Source organism: Salvelinus sp. IW2-2015, linkage group LG22, assembly GCF_002910315.2.
Source record: "Salvelinus sp. IW2-2015 linkage group LG22, ASM291031v2, whole genome shotgun sequence".
In the NCBI taxonomy this organism is placed as follows: domain Eukaryota; kingdom Metazoa; phylum Chordata; class Actinopteri; order Salmoniformes; family Salmonidae; genus Salvelinus; species Salvelinus sp. IW2-2015.
Window position 1 is genome coordinate 23,283,666 of NC_036862.1, and position 19,491 is coordinate 23,303,156.

Consider the following 19,491-nt stretch of genomic DNA (forward strand, 5'->3'; position numbering starts at 1 on the left):
GATAGGGGACATAGAGAGTCAAAGGATGTAGAAAAGGGGAAGGATGGAGGAGGGTGTGATTTATTGACGGCAGAACAGTCAGGAAGATATGTAGTTATTGGAGATGGTTTGAGACAGAGTCGTGGCAGGAGAGATCGAAGTCATCGTGGATGTTGAAGGAAAGGCGGTAGTGAAGACGAAAGCATAAAGCGCGAGGAGAGAGGAAAGTAACATGGGAGAGGCGGCACTAGGGGCTAGGACTAGCTTATGTGCCAACACAACGATAGGTGGGTGAGTCTAAAACACGCCAGTTCTCTACTCTGACAGGCCGGCTCGGAGTGGAACATATCTGTCATGAGTATTTATTATAATGTCTTTGTCATAACAAGTGTTCTTCTCGGTTCCCCCTGCGGGTGGTGCAGTGGACCCGTATATACGAAAAATGCATTTTGCCATTTATTAACTTTTGAATTAAACAATTATTTTAATCAAGTTCAGGTGTCCTATTTTCCTATCTCAGTTGAACTTACGCAACCTAACACTAGCTGACATATAGTGATTCTCTCGTTAACACAGGTGTGAGTGTTGACGAGACAAGGCTGAGATCACTCTGTCATGCTGATTGAGTTCAGATAACAGACTGGAAGCTTCAAAAGGAGGGTGGTGCTTGGAAATCAATTTCTTCTCCTTGTTCAACCATGGTTACCGTGCAATGGAAAAACAGCGTGCTGTTCTCATTGCTTTGCACAAAAAGGGGCAAAAAGGGCTTCACAGGCAAGGTTATTGCTGCCAGTAAGATTGCACCTAAATCAACCATTTATCGGATCATCAAGAACTTCAAGGAGAGCGGTTCAATTGTTGTGAAGAAGGCTTCAGGGCGCCCAAGAAAGTCCAGCAAGCGCCAGGACTGTCTCCTAAAGTTGATTCAGCTGCGGGATCGGGGCTCCACCAGTACAGAGCTTGCTCAGGAATGGCAGCAGGCAGGTGTGAGTGCATCTGCACGCACAGTGAGACGAAGACTTTTGGAGGATGGCCAGGTGTCAAGAAAGGCAGCAAAGAAGCCACTTCTCTCCAGGAAAAACATCAGGGACAGACTGATATTCTGTCAAAGGTACAGGGATTGGACTGCTGAGGACTGGGGTAAAGTCATTTTCTCTGATGAATCCCCTTTCCGATTGTTTGGGGCATCCGGAAAAAAGCTTGTCCGGAGAAGACAAGGTGAGCGCTACCATCAGTCCTGTGTCATGCTAACAGTAAAGCATCCTGAGACCATTCATGTGTGGGGTTGCTTCTCAGCCAAGGGAGTGGGCTCACTCACAATTTTGCCTAAGAACACAGCCATGAATAAAGAATGGTACCAACACATCCTCTGAGAGCAACTTCTCCCAACCATCCAGGAACAGTTTGGTGACAAACAATGCCTTTTCCAGCATGATGGAGCACCTTGCCATAAGGCAAAATAAAAAACTAAGTGGCTCGGGTAACAAAACATCGATATTTTGGGTCCATGGCCAGGAAACTCCCCAGACCTTAATCCCATTGAGAACTTGGGGTCAATCCTCAAAAGGTGGGTGGACAAACAAAACCCCACAAATTCTGACAAAATCCAAGCATTAATTATAAAAGACTGGGCTGCCATCAGTCAGGATGTGACCCAGAAGTTAATTTACAGCATACCAGGGCGGATTGCAGACGTCTTGGAAAAAGAAGGGTCAACACAGCAAATATTGACTCTGCATCAACTTCATGTAATTGTCAATAAAAGCCTTTGAAAATATCTAAAGACACTGAAGCAGCTAACTTTGTGAAAATTAATATTTGTGTCATTCTCAAAACTTTTGGCCACGACTGTACAGTAATAGTCAAAAGTTTGGACACCTACTAGGGTTTTTCTTTATTTTTACTATTTTCTACATTGTAGAATAATAGTGAAGACATCACAACTATGAAATAACACATATGGAATCATGTAGTAACCAAACAAGTATTAAACAAACCAAGATATATTTTAGATTCTTCAAAGTAGCCACCCTTTGCTTTGATGACAGCTTTGCACACTCTTTGCCTTCGCTCAACCAGCTTCACCTGGAATGCTTTTCCAACAGTCTTGAAGAAGTTCCCATATATGCTAAGCACTTTTGGCTGCTTTTCCTTCACTCTGCGGTCCAACTAATCCCAAACCATCTCAATTGGGTTGAGGTTGGGTGATTGTGGAGGCCAGGTCATCTGATGCAGCACTACATCACTCTCCTTGGTCAAATAGCCCTTACACAGCCTGGAGGTGTGTTGGGTCATTGTCCTGTTGAAAAACAAATGACAGTCCCCTGCTCTGACATGCACTGTCAACTGTGGGACCCTATATAGACAGCTGTGTGCCTTTCCAAATCATGTCCAATCAAATGAATGCACCACAGGTAGACTCCAATAAAGTTGTAGAAACATCTCAAGGATGATCAATGGAAACAAGATGCACCTGAGCTCAATTTCAAGTCTCATAGCAAAGAGTCTGAATACTTATGTAAATAAGTTATCTGCTTTTAAWTTTTTTWAATAAATTTGCAAACATTTCTAAAAGACAGTTTTTGCTTTGTCATTATGGGGTATTGTGTGTAGATTGTTGAGGATTAAARTTTTTWWAATCCATTTTAGAATACGGCTGTAACATAACAAAATGTGGAAAAAGTAAGAAGTCAGTGGGTCTCCATCACTCTCCTTCTTAGTCAAATAGCCCTTACAAAGCCTGAAGGTGTGTTGGGTCATTGTGATGGTGAAAAACAAATGATAGTCCCACTAAGTGCAAACCAGATGGGATGGCATATCACTGCAGAATGTTGTGGTAGCCATGCTGGTTAAGTGTGCCTTGAATTTTAAATAAATCACTGAGTGTCAAAAGAAAAGCACCCCCCACACCGTCACACCTCCACCTTCAATGCTTCACAGTGGGAACCACACATGCAGAGACAATCTGTTAAAATTTGGACTCATCAGACCAAAGGACAGATTTCCACCGGTCTAATGTCCATTGCTCGTGTTTCTTGGCCAAAGCAAATCTCTTATTATTATTGGTGTCCTTTAGTAGTGGTTTCATGCAGCAATTCGCCCATGAGGGCCTGATTCACGCATCCTCCTCTGAACAGTTGATGTTGAGATGTGTCTGTTACTTGAACTCTGTGAAACATTTATTTGGGCTGCAATCTGAGGCTGGTAACTCTAATGAATTTATCCTCTGCAGCAGAGGTAACTCTGGGTCTTCCTTTCCTGTGTCGGTCCTCATGAGAGCCAGTTTCATCATAGCGCTTGATGGTTTTTGCGACTATACTTGAAGAAACTTGACCTTCATGTCTTGAAGTAATGATGGACTGTCGTTTCTCTTTGCTTATTTGAGCTGTTCTTGCCATAATATGGACTTAGTCTTTTACCAAATAGGGCTATCTTCTATATACCCCCCTTACCTTGTCACAACCGATTGGCTCAAACGCATTAAGGAAAGAAATTCAAAAAATTTACTTTTAACAAGACACACCTGTTAATTGAAATGCATTCCAGGTGACTATCTCATGAAGCTGGTTGAAAGAATGCCAAGTGTGTGCAAAGCTGTCATCAAGGTGGCTACTTTGAAGAATCACAAATATAAAATATATTTGATTTGTTTAACACTTTTTTGGATACTACATGATTCCATATGTGTTATTTCATAGTTRTGATGTCTTCACTATTATTCTAAAATTTAGAAAATAGTAAAAATAAAGAAAAACTTTGGAATGAATAGGTTTGTCCAAACATTTGACTGGTACTGTAACTCAGTGCTCTCCTTAGAGCCAGACATGTACGTTCGTTTTTCCAGTTGGTTACCTTTTGTGTTTCTGCAATCTTCCTCTTCAGTCTGACAACTTCCTGGCTGTTCTGCTCAGCTGTGTCTGTCATGTCTTTCACACGGGCCAAGATTGTTGACACTCTGAGGTAGCAAGATGGATACATGTAAGTTTGACACATTTTGACAGCTCATTTTCTACAACACAAAATAGAACTAAACATTACTGTTACGGGCTTTACATTCTTAGACAAAACAATTTTACAGGTATTTGTGTCTGATTGTTAACAGATACAAAGGAAGTCCCTGGTTGTGTACTGAATGGCACCCTATTCCATATATAGTGCACTAATATGTGAGCTCTGGTCAAAAGTTGTGCAGTATGTATCTTGGGACACAAGCCATAAGTCCTCCTCACCTGTTAGCCTGGCCCCGGCCCTGTTCACAGAGGTGGCTGCAGAGGTGGAAGAAGTGAGCGATCAGCTCCAAAAATGTCTGGGGGCTGAAAGGCTGGAGGTCCGGATGGAGGATGGAGGCATATTTACAGGCAGACTGGTGGATCCCTGCCATGGCCTCAGAGATACTGCCCACTAAGCCATCTCTGTCCACTACGGAAGGTACATAATAGCAACATTAGATAATACAAATTAATAAAGAATGTATACATTTAACAGAGACATGATGTAAATGTTATGTTGGAAATACATCATGGATCATTCTCAAATGGCATCCTATTCCCACCATTGGGCTCTGGTCAAAAATAGTGCACTATGAACCCTGATCAAAGGTAGTGCACTATATAGGGAATAGGATGACATTTGGGACAAACCCAAGATAAACCAACCTTTGCTTTCTGTGTCGGGTATCTGCAGGCTCTCTCTGAGGCGACAAAAGGCTGCCTCAACAAGGGACTGGGTGGACCAAGGCTGGTATACCTCCACACAGCAGCAGAGGCTGAGAGTCTTGGTCATGTGTGCCACTGCCAGGGTTACTGAGGCGTTCTCAGGAGGCATCTCACTGGTGTCTGGGGAGAAGGGCAGCAGCAGGAACACATGCACATTCCTCTGGGTCTGTCTGAAATACCTGCATCAAAAAGCACATAATGGTCTTTCAAATAATGACATTTAAGAAAGGGAATTAATTTTACACACATAAAAAAATGTCACATTTTAGTAGATATGTGCATCTTTCCTTACAAGTACGATATGCATCTAGATACATGGGCTCCAATACAATACTTTTAGTTTGAAACGATTCAGTGCGATTCGATTTGATTAGTGGTACAAATCGGTGCGATTCTGTTCGATTCGATATTATTCAATATTACTAACAATTGTTGCATGAACATTCATTTTCCATTCTAAATTAATATTTGATACTGATGGAGCTCAGGGGCCGGATTCAGAAAACATTACTTACGAAAAAAATTAAGAAGGTTTTGTGAATCCGGCCCCAGGAGCTGAGCTGGATCTGTCTGAGCTGACTCCTCTGAGCTAAAGCGCCCTGTGTGTCTGTGTGTGTGTGTGTTTGTTTAACTATACTTGTGGGGACCACAAATACACCCCCAATTTTTTTTRCATAAATAAAAGGTTAGGTTTAGGGAAAATTGGATTTTGAATGGGAATCAATTGTGTCCCCACAAGATTAGTATTAGTAAAAAAGTTATATATAAAAAATAATTGTGAACTGGTGACTCGCAATGTTTTAATAGTTTTTTATTACTGATGCATGCTTTTCTGGATCGGTTTGGGCTCCCGCGGACCGATGCACTCACATCTTAAACATTTGAATCGGAAGCGATATGCATCGGTGAATCATTACATCCCTACATTTTTTATAATTGATCAAACTCTCTTATCCAGAGTAATTTACAGTTAGAGTATAGTAAGTAACTATACTACCAGTCAAAAGTTTTAGAACACCTACTCATTAAAGGGCTTTTCTTTATTTGTACTATTGTCTATATTGTAGAATAATAGTGAAGACATCAAAACTATGAAATAACACATATGGAATCATGTGGTAAGCAAAAAAAGTGTGAAACAAAATATATTTTATATTCAAAGTAGCCACCTTTTGCCTTGACAGCTTTGCACACGCTTGGCATTCTCTCAACCAGCTTCATGAGGTAGTCACCTGGAATGCATTTCAATTAACAGGTGTGCCTTCTTAAAAGTTAATTTGTGAAATTTCTTTCCTTCTTAATACGTTTGAGCCAATCAGTTGTGTTGTGACGAGGTGGGGGGGTATACAGACCATGAACATATTATGGCAAGAACAGCTCAAATAAGCAAAGACAAATGACAGTCCATCATTACTTTAAGACATGAAGGTCAGTCAATTCGGAAAATTTCTTCAAGTGCAGTCGCAAAAACCATCAAGCACTATGATGAAACTGGCTCTCATGAGGACCACCACAGGAATGGAAGACCCAGAGTTACCATTGCTGCAGAGAATAAGTTCATTAGAGTTACCAGCCTCAGAAATTGCAGCCAAAATAAATGCTTCACAGAGTTCAAGTAACAGACACATCTCAACATCAACTGTTCAGAGGAGACTGTGTGAATCAAGCCTTCAGAATTTCTGCAAAGAACCCACTACTAAAGGGCACCAATAAGAAGAGACTTGCTTGGGCCAAGAAACATGAATAATGTACATTAGACCGGTGGAAATTTGTCCTTTGGTCTGGAGTCCATATTGGAGATTTTTTGTTACAAACGCTGTATTTTTGAGATGTGATGTTGGTGTATGGATGATCTCCTCATGTGTATTTCCCACCGTAAAGCATGGAGGAGGAGGTGTTATGGTGTGGGGGTGCTTTGCTGGTGACACTGTCTGTGATTTATTTAGAATTCAAGGCACACTTAACCAGCATGGCTGCCACAACATTCTGCTGCAAAGCGCTATCCCATCTCGTTTGGGCTTACACGGAACCCAAACCGTCTGCGCGCGTGTGCCATCGTGCACTATCGTGCATACATTTATTTTGTCCCCGTACACCAAACATGATCACGACACACAGGTTAAAATATCAAAACAAACTCTGAACTAATGACATTAATTTGGGGACAGGTCGAAAAGCATTAAACATGTATGGCAATTTAGCTAGTTAGCTTACACTTGCTAGCCAATTTGTCCTATTTAGCTAGCTTGCTGTTGCTAGCTAATTTGTCCTGGGAAATAAACATTGAGTTGTTATTTTACCTGAAATGCACAAGGTCCTCTACTCCGACAATTAATCCACACATAAAACGGCCAACCGAAATGTTTCTAGTCATCTCTCCTCCTTCCAGGCTTTTTCATCTTTGAACTTATATGGTGATCGCATCTAAACCTTCATAGTATTACCATGACGACCGGCAAAACAGTTCGTCTTTCAATCACCCACGTGGATATAACCAATGAGGAGATGGCACGTGGGTACCTGCTTCTATAAACCAATGAAGAGATGGGAGAGGCAGGACTTTCAGTGCGATCTGCGTCAGAAATAGAAAGGAGTTCTATTTTAGCCCTTGGCATCGCAGACGCTCGTTGGCGCGCGCAACTAGTGTGGGTGCAATAATTGAATAACKTGGATTTCTAAATTTATTTTGCGACGCTCGCGCATGCGACGTGTCCGGTCTGGTCTGCATGTGAGTCTAAGTATCATTTGTTTTCCAACAGGACAATGACCCAACACAACTCCAGGCTGTGTAAGGGCTATTTTACCAAGAAGGAGAGTGATGGAGTGCTGCATCAGATGACCTGGCCTCCACAATCCCCCAACCTCAACCCAATTGAGATGGTTTGGGATGAGTCGGACCGCAGAGTGAAGGAAAAGCAGCCAACAAGTGCTTAGCATATGTGGGAATTCCTTCAAGACTGTTGGAAAAGCATTCCAGGTGAAGCTGGTTGAGAGAATGCCAAGAGTGTGCAAAGCTGTCATCAAGGCAAAGGGTGGCTAATTGAAGAATCTCAAAAAATACATTTAGATTTGTTTAACACTTTTTTGGTTACTACATGATTCCATATGTGTTATTTCATAGTTGTGATGTCTTCACTATTAGTAGTGTATACAGAAAGTAATTTGTAGAAACACCTATTTTCTTACTTCTCAAGGGCCTGGTCATCTCGTAGGCGATTGCGTGAGTTCTTGATGAGAGCGTTGATTCTCAGCACCAGATTCTTCAGCTCCTCGTCAGAGTAGAGCCCTGGGAAGGTCCCGTCAGCCATCACCACTATCAGTTCATCTCTGGCGGCTTGACTGGTCTCCTCGTGGACAAGTATCACCACATTGCCACCGTGCACGCCTGCCTGGCCACCTGCCTCCCGCAGCATCTCACGCAACTGACTCTCATTCCCAGGATGCACCTCTATCAACTGATAGCCAGTGAGATAGGCAGCTAAACGCACTGTGGTCTTTCGGCCTGTGCCTCTCACAGCCCCAAACAGAGCCCCATGCCCGCCAGGTATGAGCAGAGCCCTGAGGACGTGCACCAGCTGACATACCCTCTGCCTGTGCACAGTGTAACTAGAGGTGCTCCTGTAGTTATCATCAAACTCCTCTTCTTCCTCCTCCTCTTTGCTTTTGACTGTGAAAGCCAGCTGCTGAACTAGTAACCCCAGGTCTCTTTCCAGGTAGGCAGAGTTGCGTTTGAAATTGTGCTGCTGAGACATGGAAGGGAGCGGCTCCAATAGCTCTACGCTAAAGACAACATGTTGAATAGTAGTCTCCATGTCCTGCAGGAGTTGTAAAGGCACAAGGGACCTGGCTYGGCTGGGCTCAGTCTGTGGGGTCTGTTCACACAGCTTATGGCTCCTCTTCCAGTCTGACTGATTGACTGGTTTACGTCCTTTTGGAGGAGAGGGATCCAGTGCTTGATGTGAGCTTGATATGAGCTGTGTCGGTTGAAAAAGAGACACATCTTTCTTGAGGGGTTTCTTCACATGCTTTTTCTTGACATTTTCTTGTTCTGGGGGGTAGATCTCACCAAATAAATCATCCTCACTACTGCCCCATGAGCTGGAGTCTGAGCTGCTCACCCTGTCAGAAAACTCTGCTTGCTCCTCCTGTTCTGTGTGTGTTTCAGCCTTCATAGGCAATGGGGACTTGGCAGGCTGCTTTGGAGTGGATGGTCGCTGATGGCTTGACTTCTGGTAGTCTGTTGGTGTAGGAGGGGGTATATGTGTGCTAGGCCTAGTTGATGCAGCACATGGGGTGTCCTCTGCTCTGGCAGTCTGGGGTTTAACTGTCATCCTGCTGCTGTAGTGTCTCTCTGACACCTTAGCCATCAGTGACACCAGCGCTTGGCCCTCATCCTCTGAGCACAGCCGGTCTCCAAATGTGCGCAGACACTCATGCATCCACAGACGAGCTATGTTGAGCATGTTGGCTGCAGGGCCCAGTGTGGCTGGAGCAAAGCAAGGAAGGGCAGAGGAAGAGTGAAGAACCCTGAGGCTAATCTTCTTCTGGAGTGATTGTCTGTTAGAGTTGCGCGGTGCCCATAAGCATATTCCCTGAAACACCTTCTGCAGGTCATGCATGGAGAAGAGGAAGTGTGGCCTGTGGACGTTGGGTTGGAACTGCTCACACACGGCATAATACAGGTCTAAGGTTGCAGTGATGATACATCGTGCCATATCCATGTACCTGGGCATGCATGGGAACTCTTTGAGCCAGTTCTGTAGCTGTGGAGAGTGGATGGAGAATAAAACATCTACAGACAAGCTGGGCAGCACCAAGATGGAGAAGTGACGGGAGAGGCGGGAGGAGATCCGATTGCAATCTGATTGGTTGCCCACTCCTGATGTGCGGCAGGTACCCAAGTAGCTGATAGCTCCGGAACTAAACAGCTTGAAATGATAACCATCTGAAGTTAGAACGCCGCCCCGAGAAATGCACTGCCGCAGTGTCTCCAGAGCCATGGACGTCTTTCCAAAAGCATCTACAGTAAAGAGAAGAGCATAGTTTGGGTTACCATTAGATTTATCTTTGATAATGAAACATATCCACAAAAACAAATCTTCAAAAATATGTGCCCCAGGTAAAAAGTAGCAAAAGTAGCGCACAATATAGGGAGTAGGATTCCATTTTGGATGCAAACTAGATTTATCTTTAAATTAAATTTAGAAAAATATTCACAAATTAAAAAATACTCATTCACAAATGCAGGGTTCCTACTAACTCACCACAGGGAGCTTCATGGAGGTCATCCACAAACAGGAGCAGTCCAGGCTGTTTGATCATAGTACCCATGGTTCCTAGCCGGGTCTTCTGGCAACCCATGCTCTCCAGCACGTTGCGCAGGTCAGTGGATCTCAGGCGTGGGCTGGCAGGCAGGCGGATGTGTGCCCTGTCCTGACTTAATAGAGAATGACACAGCATGGTCTTCCCTGAGCCTGCCTCTCCTACCAGCATCGCTGGCTGTTTGGCCTCCAACATCAGGTCCAGCAGGTAGGCATATTTCTCATACTGAGTGAATAAGGACAGCATGGATGTATATGAAAATAGACATTGTATTCATATCAAACTCAGGGAATGGAACCGGTTAAGGGAATAGAACCGACAACTGGAAAATAATGACATTTTTCGAGGAACAGAATCAAAACCGGGAACGAAAGTGATCTATACTGTTCTGGAACAGAAGCATTATTTTAAAAGCATGGGAACCGGTTAATTACGTTATTTTACGTTCCGGGGATTTTTTTCCCATTCACACAAAAAACACAACAAAGTTCCTATGCAAAGCCTTCACTCTTATTCCAGTGTCTGCCTGCCTGCCTGCCAGATGAAAATTTTAGCCACTATGTGTGCGTGTAGGCTATCTGCCCCTCCCCTTCCGAAGCGTAGTCTACTAGCCTACTACWGACGTTACAAGCTTGATACAGAAATTAGGATGAGAGATTTTTAATTAGAGAAGAATGGATTAACTTTTTCAATGCTATTAAAGGACGCTATAGTTATCATGTTTCACAGTGGATTTATTAACTACAAAAAGGTAAGATGTGTTTTTATTTAAATTCTGGTGGCACTCTGCACACACAAGCTTGTTAGCTAGCTAGCTAGTTTTGGTCCAACGTTAAAACAACTCTCTGAAGTTCAAAAACATTAAATGTTCCTTCATAGAAGCTGGTCCTCCGTAGGCATAATTCTGTGGGCCTAATTCAGATAATGCATGTCATAACAACAAGATGCCCAGCGCTTCAAAGCAAGCCTCCTCCTCCACCCTCTCTCACTTTCTCCTCACCGGCAAAATTTTAATTGCATCTCGCGCCCTATACTTGTCTGTTGAATGCATGCAAATAGCTATAGCTTTTGCCCGCTCCATTGCAAGCTGCTCTATCCGAAGTGATTGGTGAAGTAATTTAATGTCGAGTTAAATGTAAAAAAAATAATATTTCTGAGGTTTAAAAAGGAACAGAAAGAAAGTGGAACATAATGTTCTGTTCAGAACGAAACAATTACAAAATAATTTTGGTTCCAACCKCTAGATACAATAAAATCAGTAAAACCACACATTTTGACAGTTGGAAGATTGGGGGGCTAACCTGGGGGACAGTTGTGTAGACCATCTGTGGGCTCTTGCTCCTGGAACAGTTGATMGGGTTGCTAGTGTCTCCCATCATCCCCTCACTCAGGTTAAAAAAGTGTTCAAAGACCGTCCCCTCTGAGGGAACCTCCACTCTGTACCGGCTCTCAAATAGCGCCTCACGAGCTAGCAGGTCAAACTGGGGCCAGTGTCTGAAATATAGAAATCATATTTTGTATTATCAAGCCCTGTACAGTTGTGAGATTATAAGACTTGACTGAAAATAAAACAGAATAACAGTGTCTGACCTGGGATGCAGGTGTCCYCCAAAGCCCCAGATATAAGCCACTAGAAAGAGGTTCCTGGCTTGAATCTCTTGCTGAGTTGAAGGGATCAGGGCATCTGTGCATGTCGGGTGAGCTCCAACTGGGTTKATTTCTTACAGCATTAGGAGAGAGGCAACTAGCTGTTAATATGTGACAAAAATAAACTAAGAAATCATAATATGAACATGCACTGTACAGTTTATGGTTATTTGTACTCTGATCATTTATATTCATGAACATAGTATGCTGCTATTTACAACACCTCTTTTGTCTGTCATCCTTGGTGTAGCTTTTAACCCCCGTCCTTTCCCAAACTGCTCCAGGAGGGCATGTAGAATCCTAATGAATGAATTCACTTCTTGCAGTCCGTAAGTGATGCCTTTACTGAATTTACTGGATCCATTTCCCTCGCTGTCCATGACAGGTGTGAGGGCCTTGTGCCTAATGAAAGTGAGTGTGCTGGAGAAAAGGTCCTCAGCCAAACGGTTCCACATCTTCAGGGTCCCCTGATCCAGACTGTGCTCTCTGTAGAGAGCGTCCATTTCGACCTTCCACACAGCCTTCCACAGGTCCTTCCCAGAGAGATACACCAGGTTGCAGCGGGTCACTGCAGAAGGGGCTGCATCTCCCAGGTCTGTGACCTCTGCCAATAGTTTCAGCTCCTCGTGGGATGGCCGAACCTTCTCTCCTGAGGAGAGGCACAGGAAGGGATCGTCAGGATTGCAGAGGGTGCTGAAGGAGTCCAACCAACCAGGCTGCCCCAGCGGCTCTCCATCCATCACCAGCCACTTCCCCTTCCTCGTCTGACCCCCCTTCTTCTTTTTAGAGGTGGTGGTGGTTGACAAGTCATGCCGCTCTGAGTCTCTCAGTACTTTTGTAAAAGCACCATCCCACCAGGACCCCTGCTGTTCATAGCAGCCCCCAAAGAGCTCCTCGTGGGACAAGGCATTGGGGAATAAGACCACGGTGTCAACAGAGCTCCAGTTTGAAGTAGAGGACTGGTAATCAGTTTCCATACCATCTCCTTCACAGGTGAGATCCTCATCAAATTCGGCCTCCTCTGCCCTAGCTGCCAGTCTACGCAGTGCTCCGGCCAGGGCACGGTAGCAGGTTGTCTTTCCACTCCCAGCAGGGCCAACCAGAAGAACTGCTCTGGAGAGCTTCATAGCCTGATGGAGGGTGAGTGCATTGCGCAGCACTTTGGTATCAGCATGGAACCCCGTTTGTTGCAGCTCCTCTGTAACTGCTGTCTTCAGAATGTTCTGTTCCCCTTCCTCCTCAATGTACTGTTGGAGAATAGGGTGGGAACGCGCCACTGGAAAGATCTCTTCAAATATGGTGCGGAACTGTGAGGCTTTCTTCTGCTCAAAGATAGCCGATAGTAGGACTAACAAAACACTGTAGACAACAGCCTGCTCCTCCAACACAGCTTGCATGAGGGCAGCAGACTGGTTGGCACGCTTGTAGTGGGTAGACTGGGGACATTTGTCTCCTCCCTCTGTCTCAGGGGGTTTGAGYATCCCATCCAGAGGAAGCCTAGGAACGTCAGGTTCCTCCCTCAACACTTTCTCCATATGCACATCCAGCCGGCTGTTGCTGCGGAGATGTGTCCCAGAGGCAGCAATGACATTTCTGAGAAGAACCATCCAGGATGTCTGCTCACCACTGACAGAATCAGGGAGACAGAGAGAGTCTTTGGCCAGGCTAAAGAGGGAGATCAGCCGTCGACTTATAGACACAGCATCTGAGAAGCCCAGGGAGACTAGCATGACCTCTGTGATGATCCTGTAGTCAGGGTGGGCCAACGAAATGGGCCTGGTCGCCACTCGCAGATTCTCTGGGACCTCTGTTGTGTATCCTCGTGATGAAATGATTACACAGCCATAGCTCAGTTTGGCAAATATGTTTTTCCCAGAAAAAGACATCTGGCACTCAAGCTCATTAGACTTTCTGCACTCTTTCCAAATGTCGCCATGGCTGTCTCTTGGTGAAACTGTACCATCTCCGTTTGGGTAGGAGAAACTAGATAAAGGKTTGGTGTGGGTCTCAAAGCCTTTCTGCTGAGTATTTCTCTGCAGGATGGACAGGGATTGGTGAATGTCTGAAAGATGCTGCCCTAGTTGGGAAAGTGCTCCCTGGGTCATCAGGTCTACACAGTCCAGCACCAGCCAGGCCCCGGTCTGAAGGGCCCCAAACAGCATCTGCTGGACGACAGAGGGACTCGTATTGACACAACACTGTAAGGAGATGACCTGACGTCCCAGTGCTCTTCCTAACTGAACCACAGTCTTCCTCTTTCCAGACATGCAAGGTCCACTTACAAAGCCACACCTGTAGCTGGTCAGAGCCAAGAGGATACCCAGTATTGCTCTATCTGTGGAGGGGGTGTTTACTAATATCCAGTGCTCTGGGCCAAGGTATTCGTAACCATAGGGCAGCTGGGTGCCCAAGATTTCAACATAGCACAAATCATGGTGTCCCTCTTGTGTTGTTGACTCATTCTGAGTGTCTGTAATCAGATGGTACTTCATCAAACTCTGCCACTCGAAAGACGACTCGAGGTCACACTTTACCTCCATGAGCCTAGATAACTGTTGCGAGTGGTTCATGGTGAGTAACACCAGAGCATGCAGCACTGTCACCATGCGCTGGGTGGTCATTGATTTGTCAATATCACCCGTGATGCCGTCTTGTATGGCTTGGCACAAGCTCTGGAGTTTGGAAGCATTTTGTGCCTTGATGCGGGGCCACTTGACCGGAGCTGAGGCCTTGTAAGCCTTCCGAACTTCACTGCACCATAAAGCCTCTTCAGCCACTAACAGGCATTGCAGTGGGTAGTCAGAGAGTATACTCCACATAGAAGGCAAATCGTTCACTCCTTTTGCTTCTTTACCCTCTTCCTTTCTGAGGAAGCTTGATGGGCTGGTGTAGCGAAACGGATCAGGTGACGGGGAGTCCCCAACGTTCTTCTCCCATTCCGGGTCCGGTTCCAACCGCTCGAACTGTTGTCGTGCCACAGCACACTGCTTCATGAGCTGCATCATGGCCTGTTGAAGCTGCAGCTCCAGGAGACATAGCCACACCAGGGGGTTGAGGTTTGGCTCCAGAGGGCAGAGGAAGGGCACGTGCTCCCTGACACTACCATACACCCCCCGTACACACATCTGGGTGTCAGAGAGATCCAAGCCACTGCTCAGATCTGTCACATCAGAGGGCATGTCAGTTTTGCTGTCCACCTCCAGCCAGCGCACCCCTCGAAAACACTTACGCACCAGAGGGAGCAGAGCAGAGGGTGTGGGGTGCAGAGAGAGGAGTTTGATCACCTCCCCATCGCTCAGGAAGCAGAGGCGAGGGAACTCCCCGCGGGGTGAGCCAAGGAGGTACAGTAGCTGGTTGGAGATACCCTCCATGTTGGACAGACCCTCTATGAGGAGAACACGGAGGCTGTGTCCATGGAAGCAGCAAGTCAACTCTGTTGTCTTCCTGAGCCGCACTATGTTCAGCACGTGGGGGTCCCTTAGTGTAGRTTGGATAATCTCCTTGAAGGTCTTATCCACAGGAAGGAACTTGTTCAACTGTGGTCAAAGACAAAGACAACATTATCATTTAGTTATCCTGCATCACCCTCCAAAACAATCTATAATTGTGGCAGTTGTGGCAGAGGCATAAGAGACCCTGAACTCACCAGTTCTGCCTTCTGAACACTGACCGTTGTCTCGTAGAACATTTTGCTAAGGAAGACCCACTTCTGCTGGTACCTTTCAAAGAAATCAAGCAGTTCCTCTACATATTGCAAGTAGAGGAACATATGGAAGTAAATCACAGTTGATAAAAAGTAGTATAAAGACGTCACAATAGGAGGACATTGTTGAAAACAGTATGGTCTTGAAAACAGTCATATTTATGTAAAGAAAGATCTATCTACCCAAGCTTTTTGATCACTATGGGTCTGGTCAAAAGTAGTGCACTTTGCCAATTTGGGGGTGTAGCCTAGTTTACATTACCCAGTTCTTGCAACAGCTGCACCCAGTGTTCCACCTCCGGCCTGAACTCAGCAACGTGAGGAGAGAGCAGCATGTTGGACAGAGTCATTACACTGTCCTGTGTCTGAGCCAGGAGTGTCTCCAGACCTACAGTAAGAAATCAATACAACTTTACTTACTACTTTTAACAGCAACAATGACAACATGTTAAACATATCTGAACCAAAGGAGATTTAAATTAGAAAATATAATATAAAAAGGTGGTCTCAGAAATTTTACTTATTATTAACACAAAAAAACACTCCTTTCTCCCCGTTCAATCTCACCAATGATGGTGAAGGTGCCACTGTCACGAGAGTGCTGTTTGGGGGTTTGGTAGTTTGAGACCAGGCCATTAGTGGGCTTCTTTCTCCGTGTGGCACCAAGCTGTGGTTTATCTTCCTGCCACACAGTAACAATGAACTTGGCCAGTCGGAACAGTGCCCCCTCCCAGCGTCTCTGAAGCTTCCTGAAGGCCTGCTCCATGTCCGCCTCTGCCTTAGCCTCCTGGCAAATCTGGCAAAGTCCCACAGAGAGAGTTAAGTTACCCTGAGTAAGACTGCATCCCAAATGGCACCCTATTCCCTATATAGTGCCCTTCTTTTGAATGTGCTAAATGGATTTTCTGTTCTCACCTTGCTGATTTTATTCTGGTGCTCTCTCAGCTTCTTGGACATCAGGTCAGCTACAGTGAGGTTCCACTCTGGTGCATAAAGTAACCCCATACCTAGAAGAGGAGACAGGAGTGTGGTATGTATCATGGACTCATGTAAATCATGTTGCAAAGATGATTGCTATTCAAATAACCAGTCATGGCTGTGTCTCAAATAGCACCAGTTTTGACCAGAGCCTTTAGGGCTTTGGTCAAAAGTAATGAGCTACACTGAATGTACACTAGAAGGTGTTGAAAGCGTTCCACAGGGATGCTGACCCATGTTGACTCAGTGAGGCTTTTCAAATTCAGGAACTCTGTTGAGCTTCTGACTTACTCTTGAAAGTTACTTTTGAAAAGTTACTCTTGAAAGTACAATTTCGACATTGGGTAGTTTATCAGTAGTTTTCCTCTTGTCATGTCAGTCATTTCAGACTCTAGAGAGCTATTGATAACTTGCCAGCAATGTCCAGTTGATCAACTAGCCCATGTCTGGTAATGTTTAGCTAGATTGTTTTGTCCATTGATTTTGTTGTAATGTTTGAGTCACTCATATCACAACTGCGAGGTCCCATGGGTCCCGAGGTGTGGATTTGTTACTACACCACACTACTACAGAAGCACTGGTCTAACCTTTGAAGATGTTCCTCCAGTGTTTGTGTTTGAGTGTGGGGCTGCTGAGTTTGGCCAGCACAGGGAGCTGCTGGTTGAAACGCTCAAGGATCTCCAGGGTCTCCTGCAGCACAGCATCTCGGGAAGGGATGGTCCTGGCCAGGGATACTGCCTGCTGCAGCCACTCATCCACCTTCTCCTGGGCTCTCGACACAACAAACTGACACCAAACATTTATATTTTTACATTTTTGTCATTTAGCAGATGCTCTTATTCAGATCTAATTACAGTCAGTGCATTCAGCTAAGTTTAGTAGGAAAAAACTAACACATATCACAATTCTTGCAAGTAGACTCACATTAACCAAATTAATCAAATCAACAGTAGGTGAAAATATTAGTCTTTCCCATATCAGATTCAAATCAAATTTTATTGGTCACATACACGTGTTTAGCAGATGTTATTGTGGGTGTAGCGAAATGCTTGTGTTTCTAGCTCCAACAGTGCAGTAATATCAAACACGTAATATCTAACAATTTCACAACAATACACGCAAAACTAAAGTGAAGGAATGGAATTAAGAATATATAAATATTTGGACGAGCAATGTCAGAGTGACATAGAGTAAGATACAGTAGAATAGAATACAGTATATGCATATGAGATGAGCAATGCAAAATATGTAAACACTATTAAAGTGACTAGTGTTCCACTATTAAAGTGGCCAGTGATTGCAAGTCTGTTATGGCAGACTGCAGGGAGAGGTGAGGGGGGTGGTAATTGAGGAGAGATATCTTGCAGGTAGCTGGCTCCATCCCCAAGCCTTATATGGACTTCCTGCCCCAGCTAGGCAAGACTGGGAATCATTAAGCCAGAGATTGCTTGGGGATAAAGGAGGAAGCAGCCTGCACAACAGGGCAGAGGAGGAGCAAACCAAGCAAGGTACGAGCTGTATAATTACACATTGTGACATGGACTGTTGGATTAGGAAGTATAATACCCAGATTACATGACCAGCCATGTTGCCATGGAGATGCTATTGAGTGACACTGACCCTACAGAAGCCCTGCCAAGACATCTGTGTGGTATGGATATAGAGGAAGTTGAATGTCCAGAAGATGATATGAACAGCCTAGTTACCATCACGCCTCGAGGGACTTGACATGATATTGACTGACTCTGACATTAACAAAATCTCTGGCTGACTGTGTGTGTGAGGAGGAAGTAGAATGTTCAGATGGAGACAGCCATGTTGCTTTTGCCAACACCCAGGAAAGTCCAGAAAATGTGACATTGTGTGACAGACTTTCAAGAACCTGACAAACTGTCTGTTACAGAGATCCAGGATTGTGATAACATACATGAACTCAAGTCCTCGGGTGGTTGTTGTCCTTGATGATCTTTTTGGCCTTCCTGTGACATCGGGTGCTGTAGGTGTCCTGTAGGGCATGTAGTTTGCCCCCGGTGATGCGTTGGACAGACCGCACCACCCACTGGAGAGCCCTGCGGTTGCGGGCAGTGCAGTTGCCATTACCAGGCGGTGATACAGCCTGACAGGATGCTCTTAATTGTGCATCTGTAAAAGTTTGAGGGTTTAGTTGCCAAGCCAAATTTCTTCAGCCTCCTGAGGTTGAAGAGGCGCTGTTGCACCTTCTTCGCCACACAGTGTGGGGGGACCATTTCAGTTTGTCAGTGATGTGTACACCGAGGAACTTGAAGCTTTCCACCTTCTCCACTGCGGTCCCGTCGATGTGGATAGGGAGGTGCTCCCTCTGCTGTTTCCTGAAGTCCACGATCATCTCCTTAGTTTTATTGACTTTGAGTGGAAGGTTATTTTCCTGGCACCACACTCCTAGGGCCCTCACCTCCTCCCTGTAGGCTGTCTCGTCATTGTTGGTAATCAAGCCTACTACTGTTTTGTCATCTGCAAACTTGATGATTGAGTTGGAGGCATGCTTGGCCAGGCAGTCATGGGTGAACAGGGAGTGCAGGAGGGGGCTGAGCAGGCACTCTTGTGGGGCCCCAGTGTTGAGGATCAGTGAAGGGGAAGTGTTGTTTCCTACCTTCACCACCTGGGGGGGCAGCCCGTCAAGAAGTCCAGGACCCAGTTGCACAGGGCGGGATTCAGACCCAGGGCCTCAAGCTTAATGATGATCTTGGAGGGTACTATGGTGTTGAATGCTGAGTAGTCAATGAAAAGCATTCTTACATAGGTATTCTTCATGTCCAGATGGGATAGGGCAGTGTGCAGTGCGATGGCAATTGCATCATCTGTRGATCTATTGAGGTGGTAAGAAAATTGAAGTGGGTATACGGTGTTAAGTAAGATAGAGGTGATATGATCCTTGACTAGTCTCTCAAAGCACTTCATGATGACAGAAGTGAGTGCTATGGGGCAATAGTAATTTAGTTCAGTTACCTTTGCTTTCTTGGGTACAGGAAAAATTGTGTCCATCTTGAAGCATGTGGGGACAGCAGACTGCCAGCTGGTCTGTGCATGCTCTGAGGACACGGCTAGGGATGCCGTCTGGACCGGCAGCCTTGCAGGGTTAACACGATTAAATGTCTTACTCATGTCGGT

General features: G+C 45.1%; 1 protein-coding gene across 1 annotated transcript in view; it reads right to left on the minus strand.

Moving 5' to 3' along the window:
• LOC111949512 (dynein heavy chain domain-containing protein 1) overlaps positions 1-19,491 on the minus strand; it is a 45,494-nt gene that overhangs the window by 19,378 nt on the left and 6,625 nt on the right. The window contains exons 15-30 of the mRNA XM_023966753.2: positions 16,932-17,130; positions 16,282-16,373; positions 15,934-16,162; positions 15,629-15,754; positions 15,310-15,407; positions 14,588-15,199; positions 13,678-14,518; positions 13,205-13,581; positions 11,887-13,120; positions 11,607-11,736; positions 11,318-11,510; positions 9,959-10,241; positions 7,881-9,714; positions 4,635-4,873; positions 4,209-4,398; positions 3,832-3,934 (exon numbers count right to left, since the gene is read on the minus strand). Coding sequence (XP_023822521.2) covers positions 3,832-3,934; positions 4,209-4,398; positions 4,635-4,873; positions 7,881-9,714; positions 9,959-10,241; positions 11,318-11,510; positions 11,607-11,736; positions 11,887-13,120; positions 13,205-13,581; positions 13,678-14,518; positions 14,588-15,199; positions 15,310-15,407; positions 15,629-15,754; positions 15,934-16,162; positions 16,282-16,373; positions 16,932-17,130 — 6,780 coding nt within the window. The remainder of the gene's footprint in view (positions 1-3,831; positions 3,935-4,208; positions 4,399-4,634; positions 4,874-7,880; positions 9,715-9,958; positions 10,242-11,317; positions 11,511-11,606; positions 11,737-11,886; positions 13,121-13,204; positions 13,582-13,677; positions 14,519-14,587; positions 15,200-15,309; positions 15,408-15,628; positions 15,755-15,933; positions 16,163-16,281; positions 16,374-16,931; positions 17,131-19,491) is intronic.